General features: G+C 43.7%; 1 protein-coding gene and 1 non-coding gene across 2 annotated transcripts in view; both read left to right on the forward strand.

The window, feature by feature from the left end:
* CC2D2B (coiled-coil and C2 domain containing 2B) overlaps positions 1-23922 on the forward strand; it is a 2924037-nt gene that overhangs the window by 2091110 nt on the left and 809005 nt on the right. The window contains exons 13-14 of the mRNA XM_069611382.1: positions 6987-7013; positions 7202-7405. Of these exons, the coding sequence (XP_069467483.1) occupies positions 6987-7013; positions 7202-7405 (231 nt within the window). The remainder of the gene's footprint in view (positions 1-6986; positions 7014-7201; positions 7406-23922) is intronic.
* Positions 15849-15967, forward strand: LOC138477678 (5S ribosomal RNA). The gene has a single exon (XR_011271615.1). It is a non-coding gene; the product is annotated as a 5S ribosomal RNA (ribosomal RNA).

Genomic DNA, 23922 nt, shown 5'->3' on the forward strand with positions numbered 1-23922 from the left:
CACAAGAATATCCACATAAACAAAAGGTGCTTGCCTGTGAAAATCTGTAAAATATGGGCGCAGTATCGTCGGCTGCCTGTATGAAAGCTGTCAGTTAAGTGCATTAGAAGTTAAACTTGTGCATTAAAATCAAATTGTGGAAAAGAAGTGACTTGCCACCAAAAGCAATATAGGTTGCCACTGTTCAATCTCTATGTTTTAAAAAGACTGGAATTAGAGACTTCAAAGGCAAATTTCACAGCGTACCCCAAACAAAAGGTGCCTTCCTTTTGCTCTCTGCCCCAGGAACTCTCAGTCAGATGTTAATGAAAAGGGGAGGGGATTTTTCTCTGCTGCCCCCAAGAGAGACAAAGGGTTTCCTTGGCTGAAAGGAATATGCGGATGCAAGTGTCAACAGAAACTCCTGCCAGAGGAAGAGAGGCGGAGATTGCTCTTGACTCACCAAAACTTTGGAGGCGGGACAGACAGTTATGTGTATCTTTAAAACACAAGAAAGTATATGTTTTAAAAGGACTGACAGAGGTCTGTGAACATTTGTAAAAGTTTGTACAATATAGTGTTGTTAACATGAACATTTTGGTCACGGTTTTAAAACTACTCAGAACTCTGTGCTATGGTCAGGGACAAGACTACAGAATTTGTGGTTTTGTAGCAATTGTGGTGATGCGAGAAACATGGAACGTCACATGATTATGCCCAGATGTTATGCGCAAATATGTGCAAAAATGTGGACAAATCTGACATTGGGTACTAGATTAAAAGTGCAGAAAATTGCCAAATCTGAACCCAAGCTCTCACCGAGACGGCGCTCGAATGAATACTTGCTCCAACAAATATCTGATATAAGTATGCTCTTGGTATTAAGTTTGAAAAATTGTAAATATGTCTTGTATGAAAAATAGATTTCATGTGCAGAAACAAAGGGGAGGTTCTCCCTGGATCATCAAATACAGCATCATCATGACACCATGTTTTCTTCTTGAATCAGGATAGAGGAAATACTCTAACCAATAGAATCCCTAGGGGTGTGCCTAGTATAATTCAACCTACCCACCCCTTTAGAAAAGACATAAATAGAGACAGTTTAGGACCTAGAGACACATTCACCCACCAACCGATTGCTGGCGGAGCACTTTGCAAGAGAAATCCATACTCCAGAACTTTGAAACCAGAAAGGCCCATTTCCAAGGGTGAACCATTCTCAGCTTGGCCTTTAAAAGTCCTGAAACCAGATTTTACCCCAGATTTCTAAGGGGAACCCAAGAACAGCCTGGCTGTGCTGTTGCTGCTTTCTTGCTAAGAATTATTGCCAGAATCCAGAGATCCAACCCAGTAGAGCCGAGCTTTGACCAGATAGCTGCAAACCAGAACCCGTGAGATACAGTCCAATCCCGCCGTGCAGTGTCCAGAGTGCCTTGCTGATTGCAGAACGAGAGCGCCTTGAGCCCAGTCCGGTGTGCTAGCAGAATTCCAGTACAGAAAATCTCTGACCAGATCTCTGACGGGTCCATTCCAAACATTGGTAGTGAGTATCTATAGCATAGGATTGTCCCTAGCATATGTATTATCCATAAGTCATCCCATCCAAACCCATTCTCTTATTTCCCGAACTGCTTTGTTAAAATCTTTTTGTCTTACCTGAACTCTTTCTCTTACTGTCATGATTCCTGCCCCTCATGTCCCCAGCCCTCCAAGATGTCAGGCTGGAGCTAGGCCACGATCACCCACATGGCCATCAAGGGCCTCTCCATCCATCCAAAGACCCACTTGAAGTTGTGGCACCAGACTCACTCACTCGCATAGGATAACATTGGGGATTGGACTTGTAGTGCTTTGATGGGGACAAGATGGATGCCCCCACATATTTCGGTTCCCAGAACTGCATGTGCAGTCTAGTCTTTTGGGTGTGGTTCAGCCCAGAGACACCTGGGATATCCAGAGACTATTTAAGCCATGCCCAGGCTGAGAAACATGCTTTGTGTTTTCTGCACCTGCAGCGTGACACTCACCGTGTTCGATCGGTCTCCAGTAGGCCTGCATCTTTCTTCTGCGCTCAGCTCCTGCAAGAACAAGAACACTGTTAGGAACAGCTTTACCTTGCGGCGCTTCTGCCCATCATTCATCGCTTCTTCTGTTCTGCGGGCATCTTCGGCGGTGTCATTCCCATCCCGGCACGCCACTTCCTAAGGAAAAGGGAAAAGAACAGAAAAAAGACATTAGTAAGCATTCAGCAAATCTTCGCTTATTTTTAAAGACTGTACGAGCTTCAAACGCTTACCTGAATCCCAGCCGCTCTGGGGGAACTCTGTCTCTGGAACTTCTCATCCATCTGCAAGAGGGAAAAGACACTCCAGGTTAGCGTGGAAACATCTAGAGGCGCCGCATACCGTGCTTACTCACCGCATTTCTTCTTCATAACCGGCATCCACGCTGAAAACGTCGCGGCACCTAAAAGACACAGAAAAAGAACTCAGTTCAATACAAATACGAAAGGGTCGCATCGCGCATCGCACTCTCACCTTCAGCGCTACTCATCTCATCAGCACGTCGCCATCCCCGGACGCAGGCCATCATCTAAGGAAGGAAAGGAACGAAGTTAGAGAACCGTTCAAAAGACTTATTATACTTACCTGTCGGACTCTTGCCAGTGAAGTAACTAGGCAGCAACAAGCCTGCATCAATCAATGTGCCACTGCGCTGAAAGCAGGACGGAGAGCACACTTTCCAAGAAAACAAGGTGAGCTGTGGATCAAAGGGAAGGGTTGGACCCCGGGGAAGAAGGGGTTCAAGCACACAGAGACAATAGGGAGTTAAACTCTACCAATCCTGTGTTTCAGGCCCAGTCTCCAGTTCACTAGACTCCAGGGAAGGGTTTGAGGTCGTAAGAGGTCAGAACAGGCTGAGTGATGTCCCCGTGGATACCAGGTGAGCGTTACACTTACCCTATAGTCCTTTGTAATAGAAGTGTTAAAAATCATCTTTGCGCTAATATATTTTCTGAAGAAAGGCGAGCGTCTCGACAGGCCAAATCAACCAGTGATATCCTGGGCTAGTGGCTGCGCTATTGTGTAGTTTGCGGCTTCATAGTCTACCCCTAGTGTAAAGAAATCTTGTTTATCATTTTAAAAAGCGCATCTTTCTTTTGAAAATGTGACTCTTTCTGAAGAAACGACCCCCACAAAAACCTTCATAACTTTGTCACCGTGTATTTAAGTGTCTACTTGAAGCTAACATCCTCAGCTTTCCTATGCACCCAAAACCGCATCCCAACTCCTTATGGTTCTTCCGTAATCGCGCTCACCGCGCGCAGAAAAGTGTGCCGCGAATTTTTCATTTGGCTCAAATCCATCACTTGTGAAATAGCTGTTCATTGCATCCGACCTCAGAATTAAGTTCTCGACTTGCTAGTTACTCAATAATCATTGCTAGTGTTTGTTTGAAACGATACCAAGATGCTCCCACTAGTATTGAAATCATTTTAGTGAATTAAATACATTTTCAGTGTTTTCACCATTCATGCAAAGCCAACGTTAAACCATTTTTGACAAGTTTGCAATCATTCCTCTTTTTTCTCTGTGTTTGCTAGGGGGAAATTGTGATTGATACTATTTTGTTGAATTCTGCATTCCTGAAACCTGGTTTCTCCCCTTCCATCTCCTTATATTGCATATTGGGGGGATTGAGTAGTGTGCAGGGGGCAAGAGTGATCACATGGCATTTTGATTGAACCCACACAAAAGTATTATTTCTATGTTGCATTATTTTTCCTATCATTACTCCGTGTGATTAAAGAGATTTATTGTGACATCACCCCATTGGTGATCATTGTATAACCGTTAAAGTAGTGTGACATATATATTGTGCAAATCCATAAAATAAATATTTTTAATTTTGCAAAACAGCCTGCTTCCTCATTCAAAGAGAGGGGCGTGATATATGGGTACATCATTCAGAAATAAAAGAACTTATAGACATAAATAAATAATTAAGGGTTCCAGTTGTGCATCACACGCTAGGCATTGACTTAGGTGGAATGCCGCGTTGAAATCACTTACATCCTTGAGTGCCTCCAGGATTGGGTCGAGTCAGCAGGCATCATGAGCCATCTACAAGCTGGATTTCAGCAAGGCACTAGCACAATTGACCAAAGCTTACGACTTGATCTTATCTGATCCTAATAAAACACATGATACTCAATAGAGCCAAAATGTATGTGGTCTATGTTGATTTAAGGACTGCTTTTGATTGTGTTCCAAGGAAATCGCTCTGTGAAGTCTTGGGCAAATACACTACCCCTAAAATCTTGCTGGCTATGATCCAGAAACTGTATTCACAAAATATGTTAACTGCTCGATGGGGTCTTGGTGGGGAAGTAACCCAGCCTTTCGATGTTTAGAGAGGTGTACGACAGGGGGAGTCCTGGCTCCTCTCCTCTTTTGCCTCTATATCAATGAGGTAATAGAGGAGTTGACAGCGCACTGCCCCAAAGATGGGAAATTATAAATTCTCAGCACCGTTCTTCACCGACGATGCAGTGTTGTTGGCAACTACCCCGATGGGCCTCAGACACACCTTGGCCGGATTCAACAGCAGATGCAAAGTTCTATGACTGGGGTTGAATAAGGTGAAAACCAAGACTATGGTTTTCAGGCACAGATTGGCTAGGTGCACCAATTTGAATATCGACAATGATGACGTACTACTTGATTATCTGAACAACAGATTTTTTGAAACTTGTCTTTGGATGCAGCAAATAACGAAAACCACTGTGACCCTGGTGGAAAAGCATAGTGGAGGGATCAGGATGCTCTTGTCGAGCTAAGGTGGGGGTGCACGAACTCAAGCACTCCAACTTTACAGATTTCAAGCCTTACCATCAGCCCTCTATGGTGCAGAAATCTGGGGTCACACGAGAGCTCAGGCCCTGGTTTCTGAAATCCTTGCTCTTACAGCTCAGGAGTGCCCCAAATGCTATTGTACGTTTGGAGTGCGACCTGTGTTCCATCAATCATCTTATTTGCATCACATGTAAATTATATTGGGTGAGGATCTGGTCGGCCCCGGGTTTGACAAGATAAAGAAATATGTTGAGACATATTCTAACCTTAGAAGGTTGTCGTTCGCTCCCATGGTTCAGACATGTGAAGACCTGGCTATATAAATGAATCCTTCACCATCTTCGAGAATCGCCACAAGAAATTACAAAATAAGCTAAAGAGCTGGTGAACAGAGCTGCCAGAGAGGAGACCAGGCGCCCCATGGAAGAAGCATGGCTCAAGCTCAGCAGTGGAGTGACCAACCTTAGAACCAAATAGAACTTTGGGTTTGAGCAATACCTCGATGTCATCAAGCACCTTTTTGCACATGCACTTTATATCGAACTTAGGTCCAATTCACTCAGAGTTTCGAGCTTCACGACAAACTGGAATTGCTCAAAGAGTGAGTGCAATGTTCCTGGTATGTGGTGCACAAGATGGGACCTCGATCCATTTCATTTTTTTATTTACAGGTAACAAAGTTTTAAGAGTGAGATACCTACTCCCGCTTTGTAAGGATGGCGGGTATTCCATAGACGGATGAGGCAATGGCATTTTGTAAAAATTCAGATGATCTTAATGTTTCTTTTGTCACCAAATTCCTCCATTAAGCATGCCTGAGGAGGCCTACACTGGTTAAAAATAACCGCTTTCATTTAAACACTCTTTACTCAATTGTTTCTAAGGACAAACAACAGTGAAGATCATACACAACAGAAGCATGTTAAAATCGCTGTTTGTTTAATCCACTTTTCAAATTTTATATATTTACTGTCATTTTGGAAAATAGTTTGTTTTAAACGCTTTATTTCTTTATGGTTTTACCAATTATTTATGATGTATGGTTTGATGGTTTTTATACAGAATAAAGCTGCTGTGTGATGATGATAACAAAACTCAATAACTCAAAATGAAATACTGCTGACAATCTCGGGTCCTTCCCTGTCAGTCTTTCTTTCAGCATAGTTCTAGTTCCTGAAAGTTCTAGCTTTCATGACAATGTTCTTGTGCAGCTAGACTACGGTAGCAGGGGGGGGACCCATGAAGGCCTGACGGTTGTTCTGTAGTGGGTTTCATGCTGGAGCCTGCGTTAAATTAAGGCCCGGAGTCAAAGGAAGACAGGAGTCTACACTAAGGTCCTTACAGGGTTCTCCTGAGGCCTATTAGCAATGCTCCCTCTTATAGTCCTGGCAAGCAAGCCACTGAACCCAATCTCTCTCTGCTCTTTGATGTCCCACCACAACCATATACTTCAATTACCTTCTCCTATGCCTTCCCTCTCTCTCTATCTAAATGCTCCTCTTGCAGATCTGGTTCCACTCCTCCATTGATCAGGGTCGAGAGGTCACTCACCCCTAAAGATTAAATGCTTGGGGTGGTTACCAGTGAGTCTCCCAACCACTACCCAAGTATAGTATAGGGCCATGAGCATGCCAAAGAATCTAGGGTACACAAAATAGAATTCATTTTTCAAAGGGATGTTTCACAACCATCCATCACAACCTACAAGTACAGTTGTGGCCATTGAACCCATCTTCTGCATGACTCTGCTAGCAACCATAGACATCTGGATTACATTGTGCGTGCACAGTTGAACCCTAGATCACTATTCACCCCCAACATTTAAAACTAAATAAATTAGTGTGTGTGTCAAAATTGCAAATGATGAAAAAGCGAGCTGAGGACTGGTAAATATTCTGAAACCTCACCCCTGGAAGTATGACTTCACGTGTGCCTGTAAGCAACAAACTTTACCTTCATGTGTTGCAGTTACTAGTACTAATATGATTTGCTGTCCCACGGCTCTTACCGTAACAACCCTTTCGCCCTCTTCTGATTATGGCATCATTGTATTTCTTTATGTAAACACAGTTATTGTTTTGATGTGCACTTTTGTATATCTGTAATAAGAAAGATTCAAATAGTGTATGTTTTCTTTTTTTATTTTAGGACAGTGATAATGATCCATATTGGACGGTGAGTATGTTTTTGCGGTGTTCAACTTCACATCTGAAAGTGTCCCATATGAAAATGCCTTATAGGATTCTTATAAGTAACTTATAAGAACTTGTGAGAATCTAGTGGGATTTGGGGAACAATAATAAGAACTGCATATGAACTTATAAGACCTATCTTAGGCTTTAACATATTTGAATTGACTCTAGATTACAGATCATGAAGATGACAAACTCCTGCAAACTGCGTTCAATTTTCGAAGGTGTTGTAAGACAATGTTCCCACAAAGAAGGATCTTAACCGCTGTTTTTGACACCGAAGGGCGAAGTATGCTTGTTACAAGATTCCTTAAGGCACTGAACCCACCAGAAAATCTTCTAGCCATCCATTCAGATGATCCACAGTTAAGCTGTGTGAGTTAAAACAATATAGATTTTTATTTTAAAATTTCAAAAGCAGTTTTAGAATGGTTAATTATGAAGAGTGCCTTTTTATGACTACACACAGTGCACATGTAATCTAAAACAGCATCGATCGTTGCAATTAGGACAATGCAATGGTGCTTTGTATAAACTATAGAGTCAATTCCCACGTTACAATAAGTAACTTTGAGTTACCCTTGGAGAGGGCCTTGTTGTTCACAAAACGATTAGGTGAGTAACTGATTTACAACAGACTGGCCCATCTGAGCTGCTAGGTTTTCAACCGTTCCATGTAAGAAAAGAAGCAGGTTGCTTCTTTGAAGCCACCGTTCTCCAGCATGACTACATTGGATATGAAGAATGAATAATTACCATCTGACCTTGATTTGTTTATACTCCGTTTTTGTAATTCCCAGGAAATAGGAAATAAGTAACACTTTCTAGAGTACAGTGGAAACTGATTTCTTTAAATGGAAGAAATCTGGCGAGGGACACTGTTGACAGTTAATCCTCTTGCAAATACAGGAGCCAGTTCACAGAGAAGATCCCCTGACTTACCTTTGACTTAAACATGTAGAGATAAATTCGATTCACAGAGAAATTACTTTCAGTAACTGATGTGCTTCGAACGTACTCCTAGCATATGTTTATATATTCAGAAGTAAGTTAGAGTTAATGATAGTAAATTATTTGTGAATCGAATAGCCTGCTCAGCTTTCAGTCAAGGCTGTCAGAGTTACTCATAGTACATTTCTTGTGATTGGCCATACAGTGTTTTAAATAGCGCTAGGGCTGTTAAACTGAAAAACAGGTCGTTTAAAAAAAACACAATCTTTTTGTTTGAATAAAATAATTTACATTTGAAAACTTGAACGAGCTTTAGTAATTGAATTATGTTCTCGTGAGTTTCGCGCACCATCGTGTGAGTTCACCCGCTCAAACCTTTGCACCGGTACAAAAGTATGTTTTGAGCACCGTTGTCAGATTTCACCCTCACAAACCATTCAGAGGTGCCTCAAACGTGTCAGGGCATGACGAACCGGTTCGGTCTCACTATGCCCAAATGCGGCGCTAAGCGCATGCGCACGATCACAAAATGTGTGTCCTACATGGCGAAACTTCAATTAGGTAATGTGTGTGTGCGTGCAAAAGAAAATCGTATGAAATACGCAAGGTACACAATTTGCTGTGTGCTCAGGCTTTGGTGGTTTCCGGCAGGTTTTGGTGTGGTTTCAGTGTGCTTTGGCATGCAACAGCGAATATTTAGCATTTCACAACCCGCTGAACGAGTGTGAAAGTTTTGGCCGAATCCGCAGCCGTGGTGGAACGGCAGACATAGGCGAAGTGAATCAAATTTGAGAGATTTCATTTCTGTGGCTGGCGGAGTGGAATCTAGCAATTTTGTCCAGCATATGTGACTTTCCTCAGCACCTGGCATAGGGACTAAGAGAATTTTTAATATTTGTGATATGTATATTGGGTATATGTTGAGTATAGAGTTTTAATCAAAATAAAAGAGATGGTGGCTGGAAGATTTAGAATTAATCTTAACCTCTGGCATAGACATGGGCAACCCTTCAGTATATTGTTCTTTAGCCTGCCAATCATTACAGAACGGGGAAAGACCATATGCAAATCAGGTTTGCTCTCACCCCAAAAGGGGCAGTCCAGCCCAAAATTCTTGGTCACATCCCTTTTGCACAAGGCCAGAAGCAACCCCAAACATGTTTCTGCCTCCTAGGGCATCATCAGTGAGTTGTGGCTTGGGTCTCTAAGGACAGCAGTTTCGGGACCCAAATATGAGCATACCCGTCCCTTTCCTGGAGACTAAGTGAAACAAAAGAAGTGATGGCTGAGACTAAGTGAAACAAAAGAAGTGATGGCTGGAAGGTTTAGAATTAATCTTTTCCATGGTGGTCAGTCAAAAGGCCGAATCAATAATACCGAACGACAAAAATCTCGAAACAAAAATCTCGAAAAAAAAAATCTCGAATAATTTAATTATTTATTTATGTGTTTTTGGGGGTCAGGTAAGTAAAAAAAAACGGTTAAAATAAAAAAAAATAGAAAAAAGGGGGTTTGGGGGGAACCCCCCCATTTCGAAAAAAAAACGTCATAAAAAAAAAATTCGATATTTTTGTTTTCGGCCTTTTTTTTTCGATATTTTTGTTTTCGAGATTTTTGCGTTCGGTATTATCACTATAAACCGAAAAGGGTTTATAGTGATAATACCGAACGCAATTCTCTTCGACTAACATAATTCTTTTTGGGACTCTTCATGATGTATATGCCAAAAACAGGCTTTAAGGGATGTGCAGACTGTGACTCAAAGATGTCAATCACTGATCAACACAAGATTTGTCTTGGTGCATCGGCATAGAACACAAAGTCACTGAATGCGACTCCTGCCAATCAATGACCAGTAAAGCCTTGAAAGAACAGTTCAAAACTCACCCTAGGTCAGTCGGTTTCCAAGTCTCCGTCTTCCACACCTTTAAAGAGAAAATCTTCCAAAGGTAGAAGCACCACCGGAGACAAGTCTCTAGAAAGGCCCAGAAATCGCTCTAAACATTCCAAACAGTCGAGATCCAGGAGCGACTCCCGTCATTCTTCTTCTTTGTCGTCACAGAAGAAGTCAAAGAAATTAAGCTATTATTCCTCATCTTCCGACTTCTCGCCCAACAAGCATCAGGTACGCTGTCTCAATAAGACCGCCTATGCGGCCGAATGGGAAAAGTTCAGTGAAGAAATTATGGAGGTATTCTTGAAGGCGGCCCATTCTGGTCCCCGGAAAGAGTCAAAAAAGACAATGGATCCCACAGCATCTTCCAAGACCGACAAGGAATCAAGTAAGGCTTCCACCCATGTGCCCAAAAGCCCGATTCTGAAGGCCTCAGGGTTGTTGTCTCAAGTAGCGTTGACCACAGAGTCAACATCAAAGCCAAAAGCTTCTGTGACTTCCTCCTTCAAAGAGTCAAAATCAAAGGGCCCTTTGACATTGACATGGACCTCAGACCCAACTTTGAGCTTCAAACCTCAGTCGAAGACTGATTTATTCAAATCATGTAGGTCCATTTTGGAGGAAGACGACGTTTTTTAACTCTTAACTTTTCAGAAGAATTGATCTCGGATTAATCCTGCCTATAAGACCTATCTACTTGTCTGAAGGAGGAAGCCAGTTCTCTGGATACCTCCCATGAGGATATAATTGACACACTAGATGTGCAGTCTCACCTAAATGCAGCCTATAGACCTTCAGGAAGAGGGTGATATTTTTGGTGGAGGCGTCCTGCAAAGGATATTACCCAGGATGATCTTGGCTGCCCTTCCATACAGCACTAAAAAAAACATTTCCAAAAACGGTCAAAATCCAGATTCCAGTCCTACTGTGAACAAGGAGTTGGTGAAGAAATATTGACTTTCTTCTGTGGACCCTGAGTTTCATTCCAGGCACCCATCATTAGAGAGTTGGTGGTGCAGGTGGATACTGTGATGCTGGAAATGCATTGGAGGGACAGGGCCTCCATGTCCTTGTCCTGAAGTCCTTTTCTCAGGTGTGTTCTGTGTTATTTTCTACACAGGGATCCATGCGGGACTCCTGGCAGTGCAGCGCTTCCTCTTTTTGGTTCGGTGAACAGACCCTTGGGATACCCTTATGGCACCCATGGGTGGGGGTACAACCCTGTACCCCAAGTGTATGTTTTTGGGCACCTGTGTGTGGCCCACAGAGCAGGGTATGGGCTGATGGCAGCTCCATGCTGAATTTGACAGGTGCCCTGAGTATCCTCCATTTTGGGATACACAGGCCCTGCCATCGGTATCATTTAATTCCTGGTAGGAGACAACATGACCCCTGTGGCCTCTTGCTTTCTTTTGCCTGTTAACTTGTTTTCCCAAAGTCCTGGGGGGCCTTGACTCTGCCCCTTCCCAGGTTCCATATATGGTATTGTGGGTAGGTCCCGGTCAGACTGGCTGGAGCCTTCCCAGTGACTGTATGTTGTGGGTATACCCTTGGCGTGGGACCTGGGTGAATGGAGTGTGTGACCAATATACATTTCATGTTATGGGTGTCTGGTTTCCAGTGTGTGACACAATGAATGAGATAGCCCTGCCCGAAACTGGAATTAATGCAGTGTGGAGTGCTGAATGGCTGGGTACTTGTCCCAATCCACATTCTTTGATGCAAGTGTCTGGATGGAGAAGAATGGCCTGAATGCACTGTGAGCCTGATTGGCGGCCTGCCTGCTGAAGGCCCTTCTGAATGATTGGCTGTCTGAGCCTGGCTCAGCAGTGTGAATGAGAGACAGAACAGTATATCTGGGGACCTCTCACTTACTGGAATTGTTCAGAAGCTGAAGTCAAAACTTGATGCTTACCTTGAAGCCCAGCTGGAAGAAGAAGGCTTTGCTGCTGCTTTCCTTCGACGGAATCCGAAAGCTGTTGTGTCTCCAAGATCTGATCCAAAAGAGGACCTGGCTAGGAGACCTCTTCCCTAGCTATGAGGGAACATCATGCACCAGCTACCCTTCACCAAGGCTCCCTGGAATCCAGTCATCGAAAGACTGCCGACCGGAGACGGGGATCGGTGAGGAATCTGAAGTGAAGTGCCCAGGCATTGAAGTTCATCATCGTCGACTGAGGTTCGGAGGACTGCTGTAACCTCGTCGACCGGCGCCGCAACGCTCCATTGCCTAAGACATTTGAATCAAAGACTCCCTTGCTCATCATCATTGACCGCTTTGTCCAGCCGGGGAAAGTCGAGGTCGCTGACGAACTGAGGAGAATCTGCCGGTGGGTTCCACCCGAAGTCCTCAAAGACGCTGACTAAGATCCGAAAGCCAGCCGTAGTGGAGTCCTGATCATCCACGCCAACCGCTGATGACCCGACGCCCCTGCTGGGCCTACATTCTTTATTTACTCTTTGTGGCACCGAACTCTCGTCATAGAGGTCCCCCGCACGCCTCATCTTCGAGGGACGTCCACGACCGATAGTCGATGAACACCGCAAGGACTGAAGCTGCTGCCTCGATGACATTGTTCACCTTTTCTTCACGGAATCTCGACGATCCGTGGCTCCTGCCTTAAAGGGAGTTCACTCAAGAAGGATCTGTCGACGACCCATCGAAGAACTCTGTTAAACCAGGTACATTGGGGTAGTAGAACCTTTTTAGAAGGAACTGAGACTATATTGAATAATATATGGACTGGGCTTGTTGATGCACTTTATTTACAGGTTTCCCAAGTGGGGGGATCCTCAAGCAGAACTGTGTCTAAGTAACAGGACCCAGTATTCTCCCAATTGTTTAACCCAGCTGGCTTTCCTCTCATATCTGGTGCTGGTTCGCTTGGCTATTAGACTTGTATGTCATTTACAACTGTCAGCAGTTGGTGCATTTTAAAGGAGTTAAGAGTTACCAGTGGTACCACATAGATTTTGTACATATTTATCATTATAATATCGCCTGAGCACAAAGGGTGTTATTGTGTGTGTATATAACTTGAACCTTATTTATATAAAGAACTGTGTTATCACTAACATAGTGTGTGGACATTCGTTTGTGGGGGCTTGGGGATGGTTGCCAGTCAAAGGATCGACCATGAAAGGGTCAACATGTCAAAGGATCGACACCGAAGGGTCGGCAGGTCCAAGGATCGAATGTTTTTTTTTTGTTTCACATGTTTTGTTTTTTTTGGGGGGTCCCCCCAACCCCCTTTTTTTGCTAAAAACCACATTTTTTTCCCTAAACGAAAACCTAAAAAAAATATATAATTAAAAAAAATAATTCGATCCTTTGACCTGTCAACCCTTTGGTGTCGATCCTTTGACCTGTCGACCCTTTAGATTCGATCCTTTGACTAGACACCATTGGGGACTACACTGTACTTATGAACCAGCCTGCATCACCTCCTGAAAGCTAAGCCTTGATTGCCCGTACATTGCTACTGCTTAGAGAATCTTGGCTGGGGTGCTCTGTGCTTCTACTCTGCCTTGTAGAGGACATGAGGACAGATAACCCCCCCAAGTCTTTACAGCTACCTCCACTTCAAAGGCAGCTGCTTATCCGACCATCCCCCCAAATACACATATACATTGTGGAATGTAATTTCTCAAGCTATAGAAAACATATCTGAACCGGGTGCTATATCACATTTGCTCATCCTATGCATTTCGGAGTGCTACTCCATCGCAGGAAAAGATGTCTCAAAATCCAAGAGTCCATTCCACCAAAGGAGTCCCACCCGGCTCTCCAAAGAGGTGTACCAGTGCAGGACATTTGCAATAGCGCAGTTTGGTCCTCAGTCCCCATTTTTTCAAAGCATTACTGTTTAGGCACATTGGCGAGCCAGGACGCTCGCTTTGCACAATATCACGTGGTAATCAAAATTGTACAAAAATCCACTTCCCCACCTCCAACTACAAACTGCTATGGGAGTGGGAGGACACAGTCTATTAGAATAACAAGTTACTTACCCCTGGTTATGTTGATTCTGATGGATGTTCCTCCCACAGATTCCTCCTCGCCCTCCCAGCCTACCCCTCTGACTGTTGGTGAATTTTATATTACTTCTCTCTTTCAAGATGGCTGAGTAGAAAGAGGGAAAAACTAGGAACTGAGGCAACAGGCAGCATGTGTGCTATTTATACTATCATCAACGTAATTTCCGGATACGGGAATGGTAACCGTCAAGGGACATCGACTCAATGCCACACAGCGCCCTCTGCTGTCAAAACAGTTTCAGAGACTGCAAAGCAGGAAAGAAATATATCAAAGATAAGGAATCTGTGAGAGGAACATCCATCAGAAAGAACATTACCAGGGGTAAGTAAATTGTTCACCAGTGACAGTTTGGCAGGATCAGAAGAGGTTACCTTGCAAGGAGACCTCACAACGCCAATGGCTGCTGGGCTGGTTGGGAGGGCTACAATTGGTGAAAATATTTCAATGGGAAAATATAAAGGTGTAAAGGTAGAAGTTAAAGATAAAAGTGTATATGAGGTAAATTAAGTGAAATCCTATTTACCCTTTAAGGAATAAAGTCTTTCCACCATCATGGAAGAGTGCACTTATTATTCCATTTTTCAAGGGGGGTGACAGGCGAAACCCAGCGCGTTATCGCCCCATCGCCCTTTTGGACATAGATAGCAAAATCTTCATGAGATTAATATTGAAAGAACTTACTTTATGGGTGGACTCTAGACATATCCTTCCCCCTCAGCAGACAGGTTTCAGGTAAGGCCTTTCCACCAGTCTTAACAGACTTATCCTGAACCTGTTGAGCTCAAATGAGAAAGAAGGCTCTCCACTATACGGGGCATGAGTCGATTTATCGAAAGCGTTTGACCTAGTAGACAGATCCCTCCTCTGGCAGAAACTAAATAATTGGGGGATTCCGGCACCCCTTCTTGCAATGCTCATAGAACTCCACAAGAACATTACCATCAGAGTGAGACTGGACGAACCCGGTAATCTATCAGAAACAATCCAAGTCCTTAAGGGAGTACGACAAGGTTGCTTGGGTGCACCATTATTCTTTAATTTGTTTCTTTCAGACATTGGAGATTTCCTAGCCTCTGCATCATTAATCTGCCCGAGAATTAATGGAAGAAGACTCCATTGGTTAGCCTATGCGGATGACCTGGTGCTACTGGATGGCTCAGCGATAGGGCTGCAACAACTCCTATCTAAACTTAACGAATATGCTAAACTGAACAGCCTCATAATTAACCCATCTAAATCTAAGGTCCTCATCTTTAAACATGCAAAAAAAGGTGACCTTGAGAAACTGGGTCTTGGGCAGCAAAGTAATTCCACGTGTGGACTAGTTAATATACCTGGGATACGAAATCCTTGCTCACCCAACCTCAAACAAGGTGATACACTCCATTCTTGGGAAGAAATCAAAAATTATTGCACAAATGAAAAATCTGAATGGAAGATTCTGCAAATTCTCAATAATTCCACTCAAGAAGTTCTACATAGGTAAAGTTGTCCCGGTCCTTCTCTATGGCCTCGAGGCAAAGCCTCTTCTGTGGAACTATGATTGGAGCAAAATTGAGGGCCTTTTGTGGAAATCTTCCCTTCATCTCCCATTGTGCACTCCTCTCGTTAGTCTGAGATTTGAGTTGGGTCTGACCTCTTTGAGTGTCCGCGCGGAGTGGAAGCTACTGTCCCTCTATCGTAACATAACCACAGCCAGTGTATCTACTCTTTTTTTTTACGTAAACCAACATTTAAAAAAGGCAAAATCAAAAAAACTTCTCGGCTTAGAAGAAAAGATTGGCTGCATTTTATACAGGCTGGAATTAACAAAAGAAACTCTCATACAAAATCCTAAGAAAGTCAAAAAAACATTAGAAATGGAGGACTAGATTCAAACGATCGAGGGAGTCAGAAGGCTTAACCCCCCAAACCTATTCCTGAAAGCGGACAGAGCCTACGGCCACACCACACTGAATGCGCCTGATCTCGTCTGATCTCAGAAGCTAAGCAGTGTCGGGCCTAGTTAGTACCTGGATGGGAGACCGCCTGGGAATACCAGGTGCTGTAGGCTTAAAGAAAAAAAAAGAAAAAAGCGGACAGAAAACATGGTACGATCCCACACTACTTGGAAAAATTCCCGGACCAAAGAATTAGAAACAACTTTCTCAGACTCAGACTGAACATAGCCCATATGGGTGAAATACTGGACCAAAGAAACCAGGGCAAGAAGGCAATAAGCCTTTGCAAGATCTGTGCCTCTCCGAACTTACAATCCCTCGAACACTTGCTGCAGGAGTGCGAAGGCACATGGGCGATTAGAGTATCATCACTGGGGAGATTTGTAACCAGAGAGGAGAGCCTAGTCCAGGATGCATTTTGGGATAGACTGATCTCTGGCCAAGAAGTAATGCTAACCGCTGAGATAGTAAAACCTTTGGAGAAGCCTACTATCTTAAGGAACTATCAACAGACTAGCCATGTTCTTGAACCCTCCAGTCAATGGGGTCAGTCTACTTAGTTAATCCCTGGTTTCTGAGCCTCTATTTTACCCTTTTATTTTACCCTTTCACTTTCTGTTTTCTTAAATATGCAGGAAAGAATTGCTTTTTGTATGAAATCTGAACTTTTAATACTCTTCTTTTGTAAAGGTTTTCTCATAAACCAAAAACAAATAAATAAATTAAAAAGAAATTACCCTTTGCCCCTGCTCATCTGAGCTTATTTACCACATGTTTATATTCGAGCTGGGGTTTGATAGGTGTAATGATGGGCTCTCTTAAGCACTTATATTCTCTCACAGCAGCTTCTTTTTCACTTCACCTGGGCCAGAAAGCGCAACCTCCCTTTGAAGCCACAAAGGCAACACAGGGGCCTACTGCAAAGCATTCTCATCCCAAGAACCCAGCTGGGTAGACGAAGCACAAGACACAATTAGCCTGAACGGAGATGTAAACTTGCAGGAGTCTGGTCCTGGAGCTGGACATTGCTCTCTTATAACTAGAAATACTTCCCAGAAGAGGGTTACTGATTTATTCAAGGAGTGGCAGATCCCTGAAGAAGTAATGAACTTCCCCAAAATTTCCCTGATATCTCTGCCTCTCAAAATCATCTTGGAACAGTTTTGGCAATGTAAATTAGGCTGATGGAAAATGTAAGAAAGAATATACAATGGGGCATTCCAATGAGTTGTTCATGCCTGAAACCCCAGCAGAGTTTGAAGTTCCCACTGACACCGGGACACCAGATGCATGCCTTAGTATGGTTATCACTGTTCAAGGACACAAGTGAATTCAAGGTCAATTAATTGCTGAACAAAATGTAACTGAAAGTAATACCAATAACTGATACTGTGAACGACTGTTAGGCAGAATCATATGCAGTGCCCTTTGGGAACACCACACACAATTAAGACTACACGTGACAGTACAAATTCACCTTTGGTACAAGCCTGTACTACACAGTAAAGTGGTAGTGATGGCTGAGCAGCCAGACTTATCTCAAGAGTAAAGTGAGCAGTACCAGTAGTTACACAAAGGACAGCAATTACTATGGTTCAAACAAACACTGACTCAAGGTTTTTGAGTAAAAGAATATACATTTATTTACACATCAGTTATAAAACAATAAACCAAGTAAAGCAGTAGAAAAGTCACACTCTTAATACACTACAGCCTACCCAATAGATTCTGGACAAGTTAAGCTCAAATGGCACTCCAGCAATTTAAATGTGGGGGAAAGACAAGGTTAGACAAAAGTTGAGCAGCACCAAAAAGTAAGTAAGCAGTGCAATCTAGAAAAAGTAACTACAGTGAGGAAATCAAATCAAGAGGCCTGGGACAAAGTCAATGGACCAAAGTCTTTGCAGAGGATCACACAGTTCAGGGTAGTCCATATCAGCATTTGTGGAAAAAATGAAGGATATTATGTCCGCTACCTTGATCCCAGAGGAACATCTAATTTTGGGTTTACCTAGCTGCAAAAGGAAAATGCAATTATATTATTGGTGTTGTCAATCGGACAGAATAATTAGGTATCTCATGTATCAGGACTATGCTCAGACTAGAAGGAAATGGGGTACTTGTCCGAGATATCTTATACAATTTCCATCAGCTTCTGGTAGAAATCTATACCTCCGCTTCAGACTGAACCAATTCCCTACAAATGAAAGATTAGCCCAATGGGGAAGATGTAGGGAATCAATTAATTCTGGTGCTTGTAGATTCTGTCAGAAGGTTACTGTGGTTGAATCTCTACAACATCTGGTGGTTTTCTGTGACTATTTCGAGATAAAGAGACTTAGTATTCTGGGATCTTACTTTGATCCCTCTTCTTTGATGGCGAGAATGACCCTCTGGTCTAGGTGTATGATAGACAATAGTACCAAAATGACTATGAACTTGATTATGTTACTGTGTGAAATTGACAAGAATTTAAAGGATATGAATCTTTTATGTACATAGTATGAAATCACTAAAATACTAAGGTTAATAAGGATTTTATGATCTGTATAAGTTCACTTTTAGTCTTGTCATACCAATGATTAATTTTTTTAAAAAAAATAAGGAAATGTGACCTATCACATATGAATTGTAGCAAAAAGAATTATGTTTATTTGCTAGGAATCAGAAACATGTTTTATATATTGTTGAAAATATATGTTCAAAAATCTTGTGTAAATTGTAAAGGTTTGCAATCTTACCAAATACAATAAAAAAAAAGAAAAAAAAAAAAAGGTTACAAACACTTTCACTGCGGTCGGACGGAACAAACAACCGGGTTTGAACAGTACCTTAAATGAAGAAGAAGGCTGTAGCTGAGGCAGACTTTCCTGGAAGATCCTGCAGGCTCACGGTTCCTGAAGCGACTGTCTGACTGACACGAAGTAGGAAGACTGGAGGGTCCTGCACTGCCCAGGGAAGACATCAGCAGCAGAGCAAAGCAACGAATAAAAGGTGCGCTCCTTAAAACCCAAGCAGGTTCCGCTCCTCCTGGCTATCCGGTTCACTGTAGCTGTGCACAGCAAATTCGACCAGAGGAGGGAGGCCTGGCTTGCAGTTTGACAAACTGGTTGGTCTCACCAGCTCAAGGGGAGAAGATTCCTTGCAGATCTTCCCTGTCGTCGAAGTTTGAAGATTTGGACCTGCAGCAGGGCTTCATCGGGAGGTTCAGTCGTGGTAGAGGTCCTCTTCTGTCAGCTTCAGTCTATAAACACAAAGATGTTAAACTCACACAGCAAAACACATGTAAGAGTGGGAAAAAAAGCTCACACTCTTACCAGGTGAATAAAATAAATCACAGAAATCCAGCAAAGCTGCTGAGGGACTCAGTAGGTAAGGGAAATTAGCCATTCTGGAGGATTCTCCCTAACACTCACCCCCCCTCCCCCAGACTAAGGGACAGGAGGATTTAACCCACTCCTGGATGAATCTCTTCACTCTAGTCAGTTAAAAACATCCTGGAGAGAGCATCAACATTTTGGTGGTGGCATCCTGACCTGAGCTCAATGGTGAAATGAAACCCTTGCAGGCAGATTGACCATCTTAGAGGTTTTGGGTTCTCCCCTTTCATTTGCATGAACCATCTCAAGGGTTGGTGGTCTGCCTGAAGCACAAAAGTAGATCCATCAAAGTATGGTCTAAACTTCTTCAGAGACCACACTATGGCAAAACATCCATGCTCTATGGTTGCCCACCTTGGTTCTGGTACCTTCAGTTTCCTACTGATGAAGCAAATGGGGTGCTCCCTACCTTTCTCATCCAGTTGACTAAGGACTGCACCTATACCTGTATTGGATGCATCTGTCAGCACAATGAAGGGTTGGTGATAATCAGGAGCTCTTAGGACTGGAGCTTGACAAAGGGCTTTCTTCGGGTTTTCAAAGGCTTGAGTGCACTCCTCATTCCATCTAACCTTTGTAGGGAATTTTGGAGAGGAGATCACATTCAAAGGAGAAACTATGGACCCATAGTTCTCAATAAAATTCCTGTAGTTCCCAGTGAGACCTAGGAAGGCTCTCTCTTGGGTTTGAGTAGTAGGCGTGGCCCAGTTTTGTACAGCTTGTACTTTGCTAGGCAATGGCCTTATTTCACCTCCTCCTACCTCATGACCAAGGTAGACCACTTTGCTCTGACCAATTTGACATTTGCTTGCCTTTATGGTCGGATGGGCCTGCTCAAGAGCCTGCAAAAACATATCCTAAGTGATCAACATGTTCTTTCCAAGTAGGGCTGAACACTGCAATGTCATCCAAGTATGCCTTTCAGAAGTCCTCCATCCCATTCAGAACTTGATTGATCATCATTTGGATAGTAGCAGGTGCGTCCTTTAATCCAAAAGGCATAACCTTAAACTGGAAGAGGCCTGCTGGGGTTGAAAATTCAGTTTTCTCCTTGGCATGGTCTGTCAGAGCTATTTGCCAATAGCCTGACGTCAGATCAAATGTACTGAGGTACTTGGCTGCACCAAGTTTATCCAGTAGTTCATCTGTCCTTGGTAATGGATTGGCATCAGTCTTAGTGACTGCATTTAGAGCTCCATAGTCCACACAGTATCTCATAGTCCACACAGTATCTCTCCTTGGATCCTGCCTTTGGTACTAGAAGAACTGGACTAGACCATGGACTCGTAGAGGGCTCTATAACCCCGAGACCAAGCATCTTGTTGACCTCTCCTTTGATGTGGGATCTCCCATGTTCTGACATTCTGTAACCTCTGCTTTTCACAGGTAAACAGTAACCAGTGAGAATATCATGCTGGCCCCAAGGGGTCAAGCCTGGTGAAAGTGAAAACAGGGAGGCAGACTGATTTAAAAGTACCTTGCACTTCTCCTGTTGTTCAGATGTCAGATTAAAAGAGAGATGAACTCCTATGTTCTCATCGAAAGGTTGGCCTCTGAGAAGGTCAGGTAGAGGTTCACTCTCCTCCTCCTCTTGAGCTGAAGCTAGAAGCAAAGCTCCCACTTCTCTTCTTGAGACATATGCCTTCAAACGGTTGGTGTGAAAGACTCTGGGAGCCTCCTTAGGTCTGCCTAAGTCCACCAGATAGTTCACCTCTCCAAGTCTGCCCACAACCTTGAAGGGTCCTATCCATTTGTCCTGCAAGGCCCTCTGCCTTGTTGGCACCATAACTAGTACAAACTGGCCTTGAGTAAACTCAGCCATGCTGGCCTTCTGGTCATGCCAATGTTTGACCAGAGCCTGACCTGCTTTTAAGTTGTCACTAGCTTTTGCCATCATGTGTGACATTCTCCTCTGGAGACCTATCACATAGTCAGTCATTCTGACTGGCTTGGGGGAAGGAGCACTCTCCAACCCCTCCTTAATCAGGGACAATTGACCTCTGTCTGGATAGCCATAGAGATGTTCAAAGGGATTGTAACCAAATCCCTCCTGAGGGACTTCTCTATAAGCAAAGAGAAGGCATGGCTGTAAAAGATCCCACTTTCTTTTAAGGGGTTCCTCTAAAGCACCTATCATGCTCTTCATAGACGATTAAACCTCTCTACCAGTCCATTTGTCTGTGGATGGTAGGCTGTAGAGAACTTGTAAGTGACACCACAGTTTTTCCACATGGCTTGCATGTAGTGGGACATAAAATTGGATCCCCTGTCGAATATCACTTCCTTAGGAAACCCTACTCTGGTAAAAGCACCAATCAGAGCCTTAGCCACAGCCTGAGCCATAACAGCCCTCATGGTTATTGCTTCAGGATACCTAGTACCATGGTCTACTACAACCAGGATGAACATGTTTCCTGAAGATGTGGGAGGGTCAAGGGGACCAACAATGTTGATGCCCACCCTCTCAAAAGGAACTGTCACCACTGGGGGAAGCACCAGGGGTGCCACATTCTTGGCTCCACTCTTGCCAGAGGTTTGGCAAGTGTGACAGCTCCCACAGAATTTGTCAACTTCTGAACCCATCTTAGGCCAGTAGAAGTATAAGGAGAGCCTTTCCTTGGTCTTTCTGAAACTCAAATGACCAGCCAAAGGTATCTCATGGGCCAACTGTAGGAACTGGAGTCTGTTTTCTAGGGGCACTACAAGTCTTTTGCAGTCCCCATGGTTAGACTTAGTCGGTTCACTGTAGAAGATGCCATCTTCCCAGTGTAACCTATGCTTCCCAGGCTCTTGCCCATCGAGCTGAGAAGCTGCCTGTAGGCAAAGACCTTCAAGAGTAGGACACTCTCTTTGTCCTCTGCTGAGGTCTGCCCTGTTGTGACCACCTTCTGACAGTAAAGGCTGCAGCTCAGGATGGTCAACAGGGTCCATATCTCCAACTAAAACAATGTCTTCCTCCAGATCTGACTCTTCAGAAACTGGATCAACCACACAGGGTTGTACCTGACACTCTGCCTCAGCAGGTGGAGGAGTCACAGGTGTGACTATGGACAATCTTGGTGATGTCCCTGTTGGTAGCACAGGGGTGCTGTCTGTCTTTTTCTTGGAGGCCTTGGGTTTCCCCTTTGCCTCTTTCTTTCCAGAAATAGCAGTGAGCAACTCCTGTGGAGTGGGGGTGATAGCTTCCTCTATCTCCTCCCCTGGAGAGCCTCTCAATGTCCTCTCCCTTGCAGGCCTAGTGAGCTCCTGTTTCTTTTTACTGGGAGGCCTGGGGGTACTAGACACAATTACCCAACAGGACTCTGCCAGGCACTTTAGTCTGCACACTAACAGGTATCTTGACAGTGTAATTATCTTGACAGTCATATCATTACACTGGATGAGAGCTGGTAACTGGGGAAGCATTTGCACAGGGCCTCCAGCTAACTTGGCTAGGTGTTTGGGTTCCCTAGCAACATCCTCCACCTTGAAAAACTATTCATCAACCACAATTATGCTGGCTCCAGTGTCTCTGATGGCAGGAGTCTCCTGGCCATTCACAAGAACACTATCTTTATAATACTCTTTAGTATTATCTGGGGTGGAATTATAGACATCTAAATTTTGTTGCTCCTACAAGCCCAGGGACACTAGAGAAACACTAGCTGAGACTCTCATGGCTTCAACAGCCAGTACAAGAAAGTTTCCACTTGCCATAGGTACTTCTTCCTCTGGGGAGAAGGCTAAGGAGACAGTGTGGACCCCAGAAGGTTTACCCTTACATCGGGGATCCCCTTTCACATGGTCAGCTGACCCACAAACATAACATTTCCCAAATGTTTTGATGAATGGGGGTTTGTTCTGACCTTCTTCTCGTTTGGGTCCAGATGGTGCACTAGCCTGATTTGGTTTCCCTTGTGGTTTACCCTTATGCTGCTGTTTGGGGCCCTCTTTTGGATTGGAGATATTAGAATTCTCTTTGTTATCTTTCTTTGGCTGCTTTCCCTGATCCTTCTTCTGAGTTGCCCCAGAATCCTTGTGAGTAGCCCTGTTGGCAACCCACAAGTCAGCAGCCGTAGCACACTTCTTTGGATCTATCTTCTTAGAATCAGCCAAGTGCTGTCTGAGCTCAGGAGAGCAGGCATCATAAATTGACTCCAACATAACAAGATTTCTCGTACCTTCATAAGTGTTTACTCTGTAACCCTTAACCGAACCATCTAAGTTTTTCAAACATTCACATACCCAGGTAGCCCGAGGGGTACCATCATGTATTTTGAGGGTCCTAAACCTCTTAAAGTACCGGGAAGGGGTCTTCCCAAATCTAGCAATTAAAGCTAGCTTCACACACTCATAATCCATCCTATCCACCTCCCCCAACTCCATCACAACATCAGATGCAACAGTGGGTATCCTAGAGAAGAGCCAAGGAAGCAACGGATTTCCTGTAATGTCTTGAATCCCATGGTTATATTCAAACATTGCCAACCAATTCCAAATATCAAGCTTAGCCTCATACATACCAACAATTTCTTTAGTTTAGTTTAGTTTAGTTTAGTTTCTTTATTTATACCGCGAGCCGAACCCTAAGGTAACTGGGCGCCGGAGACTTAGAAGAGGTTACAGCAGAGAAAAATACACACAGGCAGAGAAATACATACAGGCAGGAAAAAGACATACAAGATAATGGCAGTAAGTGCAGATGACCA

This window comes from Ambystoma mexicanum, chromosome 8 (assembly GCF_040938575.1).
Source record: "Ambystoma mexicanum isolate Mex_15411 chromosome 8, UKY_AmexF1_1, whole genome shotgun sequence".
NCBI lineage: Eukaryota > Metazoa > Chordata > Amphibia > Caudata > Ambystomatidae > Ambystoma > Ambystoma mexicanum.